At 44.3% G+C, this 14352-nt stretch overlaps 4 protein-coding genes across 4 annotated transcripts; 2 read left to right on the forward strand and 2 right to left on the reverse strand.

Annotated features, from left to right (window-relative positions):
* Window positions 1-975: 975 nt before the first annotated feature.
* BYT42DRAFT_566651 (ETC complex I subunit conserved region-domain-containing protein) lies at window positions 976-2189 on the forward strand. Its single transcript, XM_051568003.1, has 5 exons — window positions 976-1230; window positions 1308-1458; window positions 1552-1625; window positions 1714-2008; window positions 2122-2189. Exons 1-4 carry the CDS (start codon window positions 1074-1076, stop codon window positions 1821-1823), a joined length of 492 nt encoding a protein of 163 aa, XP_051424755.1. The 5' UTR covers window positions 976-1073; the 3' UTR covers window positions 1824-2008; window positions 2122-2189.
* Window positions 1928-5301, reverse strand: BYT42DRAFT_566654 (ATP-dependent protease La). Its single transcript, XM_051568004.1, has 10 exons — window positions 4405-5301; window positions 4251-4334; window positions 3899-4188; window positions 3749-3842; window positions 3595-3698; window positions 3447-3538; window positions 3333-3377; window positions 2817-3265; window positions 2430-2742; window positions 1928-2356 (listed from the first exon to the last, which is right to left on the reverse strand). The coding sequence occupies exons 1-10, from the start codon at window positions 5164-5166 to the stop codon at window positions 2022-2024; spliced, it is 2568 nt and encodes an 855-aa protein (XP_051424756.1). The 5' UTR covers window positions 5167-5301; the 3' UTR covers window positions 1928-2021.
* Window positions 5302-5904: 603 nt separating this feature from the next.
* Window positions 5905-8854, reverse strand: BYT42DRAFT_566655 (1,4-alpha-glucan-branching enzyme GBE1). The gene is made up of 8 exons (XM_051568005.1): window positions 8560-8854; window positions 8288-8457; window positions 8105-8220; window positions 7817-8003; window positions 7106-7732; window positions 6823-6995; window positions 6595-6755; window positions 5905-6521 (listed from the first exon to the last, which is right to left on the reverse strand). Exons 1-8 carry the CDS (start codon window positions 8709-8711, stop codon window positions 5993-5995), a joined length of 2115 nt encoding a protein of 704 aa, XP_051424757.1. The 5' UTR covers window positions 8712-8854; the 3' UTR covers window positions 5905-5992.
* An 867-nt stretch (window positions 8855-9721) lies between these two features.
* Window positions 9722-14235, forward strand: BYT42DRAFT_613251 (uncharacterized protein; the record flags this gene model as incomplete). The annotated part of the gene is made up of 6 exons (XM_051571713.1): window positions 9722-9817; window positions 9885-9989; window positions 10058-10997; window positions 11795-12369; window positions 12452-12539; window positions 12602-14235. The coding sequence occupies 6 exons, from the start codon at window positions 9722-9724 to the stop codon at window positions 14233-14235; spliced, it is 3438 nt and encodes a 1145-aa protein (XP_051424758.1).
* Between the last annotated feature and the right edge of the window lie 117 nt (window positions 14236-14352).

Genomic DNA, 14352 nt, shown 5'->3' on the forward strand with positions numbered 1-14352 from the left:
AAAATATCCGAACCAAGGCAGATCAAAGGACGTTCCTTTGCGATAAGGTCAAGAATGGGCAATGACACAAAAGAATTATTGTAGGCGATGATTTTCAGTATTTGAGATGCTATAGCTGCTGCTTTAAGGTGCGATTCAGATGGATTACAAGCAAGTACATCCATTTTTAATTCCGTGAATTCGTGGGCGATCTGACATAATTTACAGTACTGAGATACACAACTTGTGATTATATACAGCTTTCCAGAGTTATAAATGGAACTCTCATGTGCGGGACAAGCGCACGGTTACCGACACGAGTTTGAAGAACTCACACAAGTTGGGAGCAAAATCAGTCGCACCGCATCGAGTTGGTAAAAATATATGTCTTGTCGAATGTTTTGCGGTAGAATGCTAAACATCCTCAATTTTTGCAACCTATGTACGAATAATGGGCGTGGAGTTATTTCCGTTTCCTTGGAGACAGGTCACAAATGTTCCTGCGATTTTGCAGTTGGTAGAAATTATAGAACTCCGTGTATTAACTAAGCCAACTTTAATCATAGCGTATTATACGAAGTGTGAAGTTACGAAATTTGGAAGCTTAGAAGGAGTGTGGGGAATGATAGGATCACTCCCTACGCATCACTACGCATCACTACGCATCATAATGCCGCCAAAAAAAAAGACGCAGACATACGAAAAACTGGATTCTCTGTCGTACTAGCTTTAGGGACTGAATAATGACACGGCAGTAAGTATGAATCGTATTCTCATGACGTACATCAACTCTGGTCTGCCAGATTAGTTCTGGGTTCTGTTCCTCCATGTCGCCCAAGGCAACACCAAAGACCACATCCAAGTCTTTTCTGGTAAGCTGCGCTTGAAAAAATTGCCAGTGACAAATTTTTTTGTTTTTGATGATGACGTGTGGGGGGTTCGAATGATTTTGGGTGCAAAAGGTGAAGGCGCGTTTTTTTACAGACCCGAATGTCCGTCGGATTGGCCAGTAAACAAACAAAAAATTAAAAAAAATTATAGACCACCAAACAGGTGTATCGCTTATCCTCTCCGCTTTTCTTGTTTCAATAAAAATGTCCTCCCCACTCATCGTGAAAGCTGGTGCGGCCGCAGCTCGTTCATTCATTCGACCTGCCGTCGCTCTCCGTTACGCTTCCAGCCAAAGCAAAGCCGTGACTCACGCCGATAACCAACCTGTTGTCAGCGTCGACGCCGTTTCCGGAGCTCCTGGTAAAGCATCCCACAAACTTCCATGGCGGCCTTTATGAAGTCTACAGTTATCACTCACCTAACTCATTCACTTTTAGAGGAACTCCTTGAACGTTCCGTCCGCATCTTCAGCCCCTCCAAAACCGCTACTCAAAGCGGCAAAAACGGCACAAGACACTGGCGTATCGATTTCGACATCTTGGAAGAGGGTAACCGTTGGGAAAATCCTCTCATTGGTTGGGCTTCAAGGTAATACAGACCAATCCATTTGAACTTTTCTCTACGTTCTCGCAAACTCAAAACAACATACTTTTTTCTCGTTACCTCCTTACCGCGTTCTAGTGCCGATTATCAGCAAGCTCTTGCCATCAAATTCACATCCAAAGAATCGGCCATTCGTTTCGCTGAAAAGCAAGGTAAAAAAAAAGCCTGACAGCAATACAAATTGAATTGAAGTAATTACCATGATTGCAATTTAACATTGAACTTAAACTTTCTGTCCAGGCTGGAACTACTATGTCCAAGAACCGAAGGCCGTCAAGTGGGTCAAGAAGGCATACGCAGATAACTACAAATATTCTCCCGGTCCCTTGAGAATGATCAAGACCAAATAAACCCCTCCGCCCACAACTGTCAGAAAAAAAAAGAGTTAGAGTTTTCATGAGACGCACAACGAATATACACACACAATATATTATTCAACGTCGCCTATCGAGTCCATTCATCATGAATATTTTGGATGATTTTGAGACGGAGCGAAACAGGTGCAAGAGACAAGTTTTTTTTCTGGTCATGGCGGGTATATTTATATTTTACAAATGGCTTTCCCGAGCTCGGGATGAATCGTAGTTGATGATCTTTAACGAAGGATTGAACGAGGCTTGGATGGCCTCCCAAATATTTTTGCAATAGACAAACTGCATTTTATGTCGAATGGATTCGGGGATGGAGGCAAGAACATGTGGTTGATTTCGTAGCGGAAGAATGATCTTTTGTATACCAGCCTGATGGGCAGCCACCACTCTTTCTTTTACATCTTTTACGGGAAGTATATTTCCCTGAAGTGTGAGTTCTCCCGTGATGGCTAACGACGTGGATAGCATGGATCCAGAAAATAATGAGATGAGGGCTATGGCAATGGCAACACCTACACATACATCATTGAATGTTGTGGGGAAATAAAGAGGAGTTACTGGTGCTGGTGTGCAAGATGGACTTACCTGCGTCTGCACTATGATGGTACGATGATTTATTCGAGAAATGAACATGGATTGCCTGGTTATCGGTTATATTGGCATATCGGGATAAAGTGAGTCCCAGGGGAGGAGCGTGGGATTTGATCCAAGATAATGCAATCATGACGGATTCCTTGGTCGCTTCATCCACTGACCCCGTCACTACAAGCTTGCCACTTCCTGGCATTCTTGCCGTTTCCACAAAGGCAACAGTACCTTGACCGCTGCTCAAGTACATTAGACTAGTCACCGAGCCCACATGGGCCGTTTCTAGTTTGAGCACTCTGTCAAGTGGTCCCTATTTTTTTTTTTTTTTTTTTGGATGGATGAGAATCTCTTAGCTGGTATAGGCACGCGTGAATATCAGCTTACCCCAAGTATACTTTCAACATCGACTTCAGTGACATACGGATTGTATTGTTTGCTATCGTTTATGGGATGCAGTTCTGCTAGTTCCATGCACTTGGCGCGTACAACGGCGGCGAGTCTTCTCTCTAATCCACGAACACCGCTTTCGCTTGTATACTGTTCGGCAATGATGGACAAAACGTGATCGTCAATGACCAATTGATGCTCGTAGAGTCCATGCTCTTTCATTTGTTTGGGGAGCAGATGATTTCGCGCAATCGCTTGCTTTTCGTCCAAGGTATAACCGCCCAAACGAATTACTTCCATCCGATCCAGCAAAGGCGGCGGGATTGCGTTGAGATTGTTCGCTGTTGCAATAAACAGAACTTGCGACAGATCAAACGCAACACCAAGATAATGATCGGTAAAGGTCTCATTTTGTTCCGGATCCAGCACCTCAAGTAAGGCTGCCGCTGTACCATCCCAGTCAATACTTTGTCTTCATTCTGAAAATACATTAATTGATATCTCTTCTGTTACCTGGTCTGCCGCTCCTATTGGAGTCACCCAATTTATCAATTTCATCTAATTTTGATGTCAATGGATTTTAGGTTTGCAAGCATAAAGGTAAAAGGTATTGAATAATTCATTTACCTAACAAGAAAAGTGGATTCTTTACATCGCACCGTCGTACACCCTGAATAATGACGCCTGGGATGGCACCCACGTACGTCCGTCGATGGCCTCTATATCGAATTTAGACATGCCATCCATGGTTGATATCTGTCAAAAAGCGTCTTACCGTATAACTGCTTCATCTCGAACCCCACCTAAAGATATGCGATGAAACCGTCGACCCAAGGCTGATGCAATGCTGAGCGCCACCGAGGTTTTCCCTACACCTGGCTGATACTTTGGTAAGAGAGTGGAGAAAAACATGACGTGAATTGACTTACTGGTCCGACCAGACATAAAATAGGTGACCGGCGCTGGTCAATCATACGTCGAATGGATAGATAATCAACAATCCGCTTCTTTACATGATTCAGACTGCCAACTTTTTAAGTAACACAGAATAAAAATTTATGCAATGCATCAAGGCTTACCCAAAATGATCATCATCCAGTTGTTTTCTTATTTCCATGATATTCACTCTATCGTTTGAGGTGTGGTTCCATGGCAAGTGGGCCATCCAATCCAAATAAGTGTAGGTGATCATCCATTCGCCTGACGTCGGTTGCAATTGCTTGAGACGCCGCAACTCACGTTGAGCTACCGCGACAGCTTTCTCTGGCATGGACGCTTCCACCAACTTCGTATGCAGAGTCTTCAAGTCCAATATCGTGTCATCGTCTTGTTCCTCCCCGTCATCCAGTTGAGACTGCAGGTTATCCATCTATCACCGTATCATAGTCACATGGTCATTATTCGATCAGGATGATTCAGGCAAGGCGGTACCTGTTGATGAAGAAAAAATTCGCGCTGTTGTTGACTGACATTGGCATACACCGTGGCATAGATTCGTTCTGTAAGATGCACAGTCTACAGCGTCAATATGCAAAGACAGCACGTTAGGTGGTTGCAGAGGATTATTTTGGATGGCGCAACTTGCATTCAAAGACCGTTTGGCCCATTTCACCACGGTCATTATCCGATGACCTGTTTCTCTTAGCTGTAGTATCTCCAATTTTTCTTCCAGAGAGATGTCTGCAATGGTGGCTAGTATCTCTGCTACCGTAACGGCTTGCGTCGGCCAGGATGCATTGTTGGATGACAAAATGCTACTTAATTGACGCTGAGTTGGTGAAGGGATTTGCAAACTGGGCGCACGGGCTAATATCTGCGCACCCGTATGTCGAAGTTCATCCATCGTTTCTTTTGTACTTGACGTTGTGATATCATGGATGATCGTTACACGTGCAGTGAGACCGTCTTCATGAGGAAGCAGCATCTCCAATTTAAACCGTGACATGCCTTGAATGAACAACCCAAATTTCTCTTTATCCAGTTTCTGAACTCGAACAATGCGTGCTAGACAACCATGTGATAAAATGCGTCGTTGAGCGGCTGCAGGAACCAAGCGTTGGCCGTCTCGTTTTGCATAGTCCATGTTTGACACATTGCTCATTGGGAACAGGGGGACATGGCAGGGTACGTGATGATCATCGGGTGTATCCGCGAATGCATCACTGGCAGTTTTTGGTGACAGCAATACGCATGCGAACAAAAAGATCTGGTCATGTTTGGCGGCTCGAAAATGGTTTTTTGTTAACGCCATGGCTTCTGTGCCTTGGATGACAATCCGAGTAATGACACCCGGAAGCACGAATTTGTCGTCCAACGGCACTACTGTAAATTGATTGCACGGTTCCATTGTATGGAAAATAAACGAATGATAAAATGATAAAGGGGATGTTACAGATGAAATGGAAGATGGGAAAAAAAAAAAGAAAAAGGTTGGTGTTTAATGCAAAATTTGATCAAATATAGTGTCTGCATGTGAAATCTCCACGTACTCTTAAATAGAGTCACAGTATTGGTTAGCTGGACATAACCTGATTGAATGAATTCTAACCTTATCCACTCGAGCAAACAATACATAAGCTTTGGGTGAGAAGGTCGTACGGACGTCAGATCCTCCTGGGAAGCGGGCCTACAAATTCAATGACCTCATTGGTGATTGGCCAGAAGACGGTCTTAAAAGGTGTTTTCCTCATTTGGTTATCTTGTTATCATTCACATCTGAAAAGTAGAAACTAAATTGATTCGAACTTTTTGCATTTTAGAATAGTATCTCCAATATATGAAGCAGGATGTTGGATGTTGGATGTTGGATGAAATCAGCGTTATGGATAGGTAAAAATAGTACAACGGTTCGAAATGGCCTGACTTGCTAGAGTATTACGTACAGAAAATTGTCCGCTGCCCTCACCAACTGTATGTTCCGCATTTTCATATCGCTTTGTTCTATGGGTTGGTCTCATTTTACGTGTAAGTTCTTAGGAAAAAACCGGGGTATGTGTGTCCCACAGCGTGCAAAATGGGTCAAATCGGCAAATAGACAAAAAGCAAGGTGAAGTAGGGAACGTTGTATATAATGAAACAAACAGAATGAACACAGTGAGCTTTATTTTTATTTTTCGTGTGTGCCTTTTTTTAAGAACACATAATGCAAAGTAGGGTTATCGATGACGGCTGGGCTAGTTTGCCTTTGCCAAAACCAAGGCGGTGCGGTTGGGAATGTACACCTGCAACCAATTCTGACGATTATCCCAGTTGCCGGGTGTGGTGAAGAAATCGGTGTTGTCGTCGACTCTTCCGTGACCGAGATATTTCTTATCATCCGAATCAAGGACGATCTTGTATTTGCCGGGTTCGTTCACTCCCACACGGTAGTCGGTAAACGATTGTGTAGGATGAAAGTTGAAGATGAACAAGACTCCCGCTCGTTCAAACACGATAACCTTATCTCCTTCATGTTTGCGTGAGACGTACGCTTGCGGAGCGTGTAACCAACCGTACTTTTCTTCGGTTTGTTGCATGGCGCGGTCCCATTCATTCAGATATTTGTATCGCAACAATTTATCGTCAAGCACGTTCCACTGTCGGCGAGTGTAATGGAAGCTCGAATTATTGCCCTCGCGAGGGAAATCCAGCCATTCAGGGTGACCAAATTCGTTGCCTTCGAAATTCAAATAACCTTCACCGCCCAAACCGTGCGTCAGCAATCTATAGGCCGTAAAGCAACAAATATTAGGAATCCATTGGCTTTGATAAGCATGAACATGATGCATCGACGTACCTGATCATTTTATGCAAAGCCATACCACGATCAATGATAGGGGTGAGCTCTGTCAAGTCACTCATGTTTGTGTACATTTCCTTATCCATCAACCAGAACGCGATTGTCTTATCGCCGACTAAGGCTTGATCGTGCGATTCACAGTAAGCAATCGTCGGTTCCTTTGAAATAGAAGCAACGATAAATGAGCTGTTCGAAACATCGTACTCCCAGTTATTATAAGTTTACCAAATATCGACGGTTGGTGAGAATGTGAGTGAGATGACCCATTTTCCAATCATCATCGGATACTTCTTTGAGCATCTTGATCCAAGTATCGGGAATAGCCATGGCCAAACGATAATCAAAGCCGACACCACCTTCACGAACGGGTCGACAAGATCCGGGCATACCCGAAACGTCTATCAACGGAAAAGTATGTACAAGGTTAGATAAGGATGGCCTGACATTTTTATTTTCTTTGTGGTTCTGTGACAATCCAAGGTTGATTTTTTTTTTTTTTTTTTTTTACCTTCTGCAATGGTGATCATGTTGGCGTAACGAGAGTGCAAAAAGTCGTTGACAAGTTGAAGATACATGACGGCTTCGGGATCCACGGAATCACCAAAGTATTCATGATAATCACCCGAGAATCCAAAGCCAATACCGTGATGCTTGTAAAGCATGCTGGTGACGCCATCGAAACGGAAACCATCAAAGCCGTAAACATCGAGCCAGTAACGCAAGTTGGACATTAAGAAACGCAAAACTTCATAGTTGCCATAGTTGAACAAGCGCGAATCCCAAAGTTCATGACGTCCTTTACCACCTTCATGGAAATAACAGTGATCGCTACCGTCAAACATGTTCAAACCGTCGTCCACGTTTTTGCATGCGTGAGAATGGACGATATCCAACAAGACGGTAATGCCGTAACTGTGAGCGGTATCGACAAGTTCCATCAAATCTTCGGGGGTACCATAACGCGATGAGGGCGCGAAAAAGGAAGTCACTTGATAGCCGAAAGAAGCGTAATACGCATGTTCCATGATAGCCATAAGCTGGATGGCGTTGTAACCCAAATAGGCAATGCGAGGCAAGGTGTTCTTGGTGAATTCTTTGTAAGTGGCCACGCGAGGCTCCGACGATGAGATACCGACTGATTGAAATATAATTAGCACCGCAAGTCATTCATGGTGAAAGGGGAACCTGAGGAAGAGGGAACATGGAAAATGAGACTTACCGTGGGCTTCATAGACGCGAAGACTGGCGGGACGTTTCGGTTTAGGATTAACGAACTTGTACTTTTTCTCTGGGTTCCAAAAGATAGCTTCGTAGGTCGGACTCACACTCAAGTCTTGTGTTACCCGTCGAATCCATGCTGGCAAGCGATAGATTCGTTCTCCCGAGCCAGGAAGCGTCATGGTGATCTAGAATTTTTTTTGGCACCGATTAGCGTCAGAGTCACAACCATAAAAGCAAAACAATCGAGCGACAAATGCAGACATCTGCAAAAGAAGAAAAAGCTTACCTTGACTTTGGAGTTGTGTGGAATTCTCGGGGTGTTGCCGGAAAGCGGCTTGAGGACGATTTCAAACACACCAAAAGTGTTCTTTTTCATGGGGTTGGCGTTTACGTCCCAATTGTCTATTTAACAAACAATGAGTGCTCGGTACGACAATGAACCATCCATATTCGGGAAAGGTAGACATACTGAAATCGCCCACCAAACTGGCCGTTTCAGCGTTGGGCGCCCATTCTCGGTAAGTGATGGTCCCATCGGGCAGTACATTGAATCCAAAATACTCGTATCCCTTTGTAAACGTATCATAACCACCCGCTGACTCCTCAATTCTCGATTTCCATTCCTTAAAGAATCCATATCTACGAGAGCACCAAAAAAAAGAAGAAAAAAGAACAGTTGTCAGTGATTCCCATCTTGCATTCAACATCGCAACCGGAGGGAAACTGAAGTTTCCAGGTTACCTTTGACGCAATTCATTGCTAAATGGCTTTAACCAGGGATCGAGTACGGTCAACCCGGTACCGTCAGCAGGCATGGTCAATACTCTTCCCGGTTCCACTTCTTCTTGGAAGGTCTCGACCGGAGGGTCTGCGGCTTGTTGAGTGGATGACATGTTTACACGCGAGTAGTAGTAGCGAAGACAAAGAAAGAATACAGTAAAAAGACGCGGTAAAGAAAAGTGAAAGATTAATGGACAAAAGTATTTATAGGCTTTTTTTTCTTTCTGTAAAAAAAATAAAAAAAAAAAGAAACGGGAAAATCCGATAATGTCTTTGGGGCGGGTTGGTCAAGGCGCTGCATAAAACTCCCGTTCCCATCGATAACCCTTTCTTTTTCGGTGCACAATGAGGGATCGGCTTGCTGATTCGGACAAATGCGAAACGCGAGATTCAATTCCAGCAGCGGAGTACCAACCATTCTTGAAAGGGAACACTATTGCAAGGAGTTGGTGGCACGTTTATCGCTCACCTTTATCCGATTCTCAAAATACCAAATATTTTTTCATTGATCATTCATCTCTAGGTTTGGTACTTTGTAATAAAATGACAATGTCGATGTCAGCTTATTTCAGGGGAAAACGAAATTGCTTTCTTATTTTTGTCTTTCCAGCCACTGACCCTAGTTTCTCTCGGAACTAGTCTGTCCGAAGCTATAGGGATTTGTTTAAATAAAATCCAAATCCAATGGGTCCCAAATTGTACTCCATCATTGCCTTAAGTCTTTCCTAGGTGAGATGGATAGTGAAAAATCCTAATCTCGTTTTTTGATGGAAACAAGTGAATGGTCGTTCTGAAACATTCTATCCACCAATCAACTCGGACAACCATTGGATAAAAAAGCCTTGCATTGCAGACGCCATGCATGGAACATTGTTATGGCTGCATGCATCGGAAAGAAAGTCTTGTTCCCCGCTTGGTGAATGTTGATCAAATCAGAGATTCTTGCCGTCGTCTTGTTTTTCGAAGACTAAACGGATTGTCACTGATGTTATAACGACTCTGAGCACAAGGAGCCGCAGCAATATGAAATTGAAAAAAAAAAGCCAGATAACATAAAAAAGTTCCGCCAGTTTTACTGAATTTTCGACCTGCGAGTGATTCTCTTCCACCAACTGCTTGGTTAATGTCATCGTTGGAAGATCTATTTGGCAAGTTGGCTATGACCACCGTGACCACCGTGTCACGAATTGCATTGAACCATGCCACCAATGCCGCCATTGTAAGTGCTTGCAATATCACGTCATTTTTGTTGAAACCGAGCCTGACGGGATTATTGGCCTCATTAGCGCAATGTCACTGCCTATGTAACCACTCAGCCGAAAAACAAACACCAAACACGCGAGCTGGAGCTTCGTCAGCGACAACTGGACTTGAGAATCAAAAATTTAAAGGTAACAAAAGAGGATTGGAATCACCTTGTCGGATAACCTTCCCAAGCTGACAACTTTGTCAATCGTAGCCCACCATCGATATTATTTCGCGGAGTGTCGCCGATGGTCACCGCGACTTGGAACCTGCATTGGAGATGTGCCGCGATCTTAAACAAGAGATTGATGCTTTTACGGCCGAAATGGAGGAAGAATTGTCACAGAAAAAAGATAACACGGAATACATCCTTGTGCGGTTGAAGCGATTGTTGGATAATGTGGACGATGTGGTGCCGTCGCTGCATTTGGCTTTGCGTAGTTTAGAGCGCGACAAACCAATGGTGTCACGATCCAAACTTGTGCAAACCTCATCGATTCTTCAAGATGCTCGATACGGACGACTGAGTCATTATCACTTTCAACTTCGTTTATATTGCCTTTTCGCCGCCAATGTACGTGCGGCGTCCGGCGCCGAATTTACTTGGAAAGAAGAATTCCATAAATGTAGTCTGGAACTAAAGAAGACCAACGATGATCCCATTGACTATACGCTTAACATCACTGAAGACCTCGATGATGGATTATATCACGAAGAATTGGAACAAGGCCAAAAGACCGGGAAAACTCTTTCATTCTCAGTGCCTAGTGTCAAGCGCATGTACTATACCCGCAGTGGCCAATTACTGAACATTGAGGATTCGAAAGCGCCCGTCTTGGTTTTAAAGGTTGCTAAACCTTCCAAGGAACTGTCCGCCACCGAGGATGATACCGCATTGACTACCAAAGAAGCCAAGCCCGAAATTGAGCGCAGCGAATTACAAGAAGCCGACTGGTTTGCCATTGAGATGTGGAGTGATGATCCTGAGCTTGACGAAGAAGAAGAAGAAGAAGAGGAGGAGGAGAATGGTGACGGAGACGGTCAAGAAAATAAGAAATCTGCCAAATCTGCCAGCAAGAAATTGAGTGAAGCAGTGCAATTCCCTACATCGCTGCTTTTGCTCGAATCGGTCATCAAACTTGGTCTGCTCGAATGTTCGGAGCAAATGGATCATTTGAATGCCTCTGATGAGTTGATCGATCTCTATATGGCCTAAACAGGCACCGATCTCTTTATGTAATTCAATCCAAAATATAGTCTCCTATTCCTCGCTATTCTACCGTACCATGATAGTTTGTTCCCCCAAAAGCAAGACTACTGCAAATTGCAAACATAGCATTGACGTTTTCTCGTTTGACGAAACGGGTTTGCGTATTCTCATTCCCTCGAATAAACAAACAAAACCTTGGACTTTGGCTTGGTAGCTTTTGGTAACTGATTTGATAAATAAGAGCGTTCACAATGATAAGCGCAGCAACGAAAGCAGACATTGTGAAGCTTCTTATGATGTCGATGCAGTCATAAATAATGCACATGATCACCTGTTATACAAAAAGCCAAGTAAACCGCTCAAAGCGGTATGTTCTTCCAGAAGGATGCTAATATGTACAAAGTATCTCCTTGTACCCTCATTGATGGATATAATACCTTGCCTGTCAAGTACAGATGGAGATACTGACGTCTCTGTGGCATTCGACAATGAAAGTGTCTATGAAGACAAACACAGGACGTACTATTTGTTGATCTATACACTATCTCATATGATGATAATGTTTACCTTGCGCAGTCAAACTATAAATTCAGTGTGACAGCCTCCACCTTTTGTAACTTTGAGATCCACTTTATGCCATAACTGGTACGTCTTTTTTTTTAGAATTGGGTTTCTTTCCTCTTCTTCTGCCTCTCTTTTTTATTGGTTCTCTTTCTTTACTTTTACTAATGGTCACAACAGCTTCTGAAATTGTTACAGTGCCTGTATTGAATGTGCCTGATGTCATTCATCTGGGGTCGGGATTGGCTTCTCATATTGCACAGGATGTCACCAAGGCCGTACCCGCATCGACTTATGTGATCGTTACCGATACATCGCTAGCTAAGCTTCACTTGACGGCACTGTTGGCAGCGTTTGAAACGCAACTCGGCAAAACCCAGCGGTTGCTGACTCGTGTGGTGCCGCCAGGGGAACAATCCAAGTCGCGCGCCACAAAGGATGCCTTGGAAGATTTTTTGCTGGAACAAGCGTGCAACCGTGATACTTGTTTGCTGGCCCTCGGTGGTGGTGTGGTAGGCGACCTTGTCGGCTATGTTGCGGCTACTTTTATGCGCGGCATCCCGGTCATTCAAATTCCAACCACCTTACTTGCTATGGTGGACAGCAGCATCGGTGGTAAGACCGCCATTGATACCCCTCACGGAAAAAACCTCATTGGGGCCTTTTGGCAACCCAAACGGATCTACATGGACATTAGTTTTCTCAGTACACTTCCCCAACGTGAATTTGTCAACGGCATGGCCGAAGTAATCAAGGTATAGTAATACTCGGCTCGGCAACCGAGAGATCATCTACTAATGATTTCTCACACCTAATCTAAAAAAACGGCATCAATAGACGGCAGCGATATGGAATGCGGCTGATTTTGAACGATTGGAAAAGGATGTTGATCTTGTTCGAAAGAGCGTTCAAGAAGCGCAGCATAGTAGGTTGCCATCCGTTGTTTTTATTTTTTGTTTATATTTGTCTAAGAAGGTTGCTTGTCAGGTCATGCGGCAACCTATTTGTTGCAAATTATTTTGGCATCTGTTAATGTCAAGGCCCACGTCGTAACGAGCGATGAACGTGAAGGAGGATTGCGCGGACTCTTGAACTTTGGACACACGTTGGGCCATGCATTTGAGAAGATTCTTAGCCCCGACTGGTTACACGGCGAATGCGTTTCTGTCGGCTTGGTAGCCGAAGCCCAACTGGCATGCGATTTGAATCACTGCGACCAGCAGGCTGTTGAACGGTTGCGAAATTGTCTGGCGGCTTACGGTTTACCTGTCGCCTTTGATTCGGCTACACGACAACGGTTACCATTGCAGGATGTCATGGATACGATGAAGGTTGATAAGAAAAATCAAGATGCTCGAAAGAAGATTGTTCTTTTATCCTCCATCGGCACCACTCTCGAGAAAAAGGCCACTACCGTGGATGATCAGTCCATTGAAGACATTCTTACGCGTCATGTTGGGCTAACGGCGGGCCCTCCACCGCCTGACCACGTGACCACTGCAAAGGAACTCTTCAAAGCGCCCCTGGTCATTACTACAAGCCCAGACTGTATAGGTGTGAATGATAAGATCGCATGGAAGCTAACAAACGAGTATCAGTATACGCTCTCCGGAGGCATGGATAAGTTGGCGGAAGAAAAATCCATGTTCTGCTGCGTCGTCTATGATTACGAATTCGAGCTAAAATCACTTTCCACCAATGTTCCCTCTTTCTGTTTCCGTTTTCCTCAAGTGGCAGGCACATCACCTCTTGACCTGTGGCCGGGGATGTACGAATGTCCGGTTCCGGAACGTCTCGGCGAAGACAAACAAGCCAAGAATGGCTTTGACTTTTTGGAACGGATGGTCCGCGGTCCCCGGTTTGTCCCTGCCGGTGAAAAGGCCAGCTGTTTCATTACGCCCACAGTACCGGATTACAATGAGGTTTCCTCGTCCCTCATGAAACAATGGATCGAAGGCGCCGATGCAATTGAATTTCGAGTCGATCTACTTGACAAAACTATCGATACAATCTCTGCAGTGGGGGATCAGCTGGCGACTTTCCGTACTCTGCTTCCGCCTTCCTTCCCCATTATTTTTACCGTGCGCACCTTCCCTCAAGCCGGTCAATTTGATCCTGCAAAAAAGCAGTTGTACCTGGATCTGATCCGGTGGGCTCATTGTTGGGGTTGCGAGTATGTGGACATTGAATTCACTACCTTGACCGAGGCCGAATTGGAAAATATCTTTGCCATTAACAAGTACTACAAGAGCAAGCTGATCGCGTCTTTCCACGACCCTCAAGGATTAATTCAATGGAACTCGAGTGAAATGCAAACGATTTATGATCGGGCCAAAACGTTGTTCACGACCCATCAGCATCAAGGCATCATTAAACTTGTGGGATTCGCTCACTCGTTCTATGACAATATTCTGCTGGAAAATTTCCGTCAACAAGTAGATCCAGAGGATGATGGCGAAATTATCCTCATCAACATGGGGGAACATGGCGGATTCTCCCGTGCTGTCAATCGATTCCTCAGTCCGGCCACCCATCCATGTTTACCCTACAAAGCAGCTCCAGGACAGTTGACCGTTCAGCAAATGACCGCTCTAAAATACGAACTCGGATTGCGCTTTTAAGTGTTTGATTCCCAACTTCCCAACCCTCCCTTACGCATTCTATTTTACGAATAGAAGATATCCCACCCATTTGATGTTGCAATCAAAACTTACTATGTATACCTACCAGATGAAACT

The sequence above is a fragment of the Radiomyces spectabilis genome, assembly GCF_025331425.1.
Source record: "Radiomyces spectabilis strain NRRL 2753 chromosome Unknown BYT42scaffold_5, whole genome shotgun sequence".
NCBI lineage: Eukaryota > Fungi > Mucoromycota > Mucoromycetes > Mucorales > Radiomycetaceae > Radiomyces > Radiomyces spectabilis.

Bases quoted from the DNA above. Each gene is read 5' to 3' on its own strand.
- BYT42DRAFT_566651 (XM_051568003.1), top strand. From the start codon at position 1,074: ATGTCCTCCCCACTCATCGTGAAAGCTGGTGCGGCCGCAGCTCGTTCA. The intron at 1,231-1,307 runs GTAAAGCATCCC...ATTCACTTTTAG, and splicing joins CGCCGTTTCCGGAGCTCCTG to AGGAACTCCTTGAACGTTCC. The intron at 1,626-1,713 runs GTAAAAAAAAAG...CTTTCTGTCCAG, and splicing joins TCGTTTCGCTGAAAAGCAAG to GCTGGAACTACTATGTCCAA.
- BYT42DRAFT_566654 (XM_051568004.1), bottom strand. From the start codon at position 5,166: ATGGAACCGTGCAATCAATTTACAGTAGTGCCGTTGGACGACAAATTC. The intron at 3,378-3,446 runs GTAAATGAATTA...CATCAAAATTAG, and splicing joins GAATCCACTTTTCTTGTTAG to ATGAAATTGATAAATTGGGT. The intron at 2,743-2,816 runs GTAAGCTGATAT...AAAAAAAAATAG, and splicing joins ATGTTGAAAGTATACTTGGG to GGACCACTTGACAGAGTGCT.
- BYT42DRAFT_566655 (XM_051568005.1), bottom strand. From the start codon at position 8,711: ATGTCATCCACTCAACAAGCCGCAGACCCTCCGGTCGAGACCTTCCAA. The intron at 8,004-8,104 runs GTAAGCTTTTTC...AAAAAATTCTAG, and splicing joins CACACAACTCCAAAGTCAAG to ATCACCATGACGCTTCCTGG. The intron at 7,733-7,816 runs GTAAGTCTCATT...TATTTCAATCAG, and splicing joins TCGCGTCTATGAAGCCCACG to TCGGTATCTCATCGTCGGAG.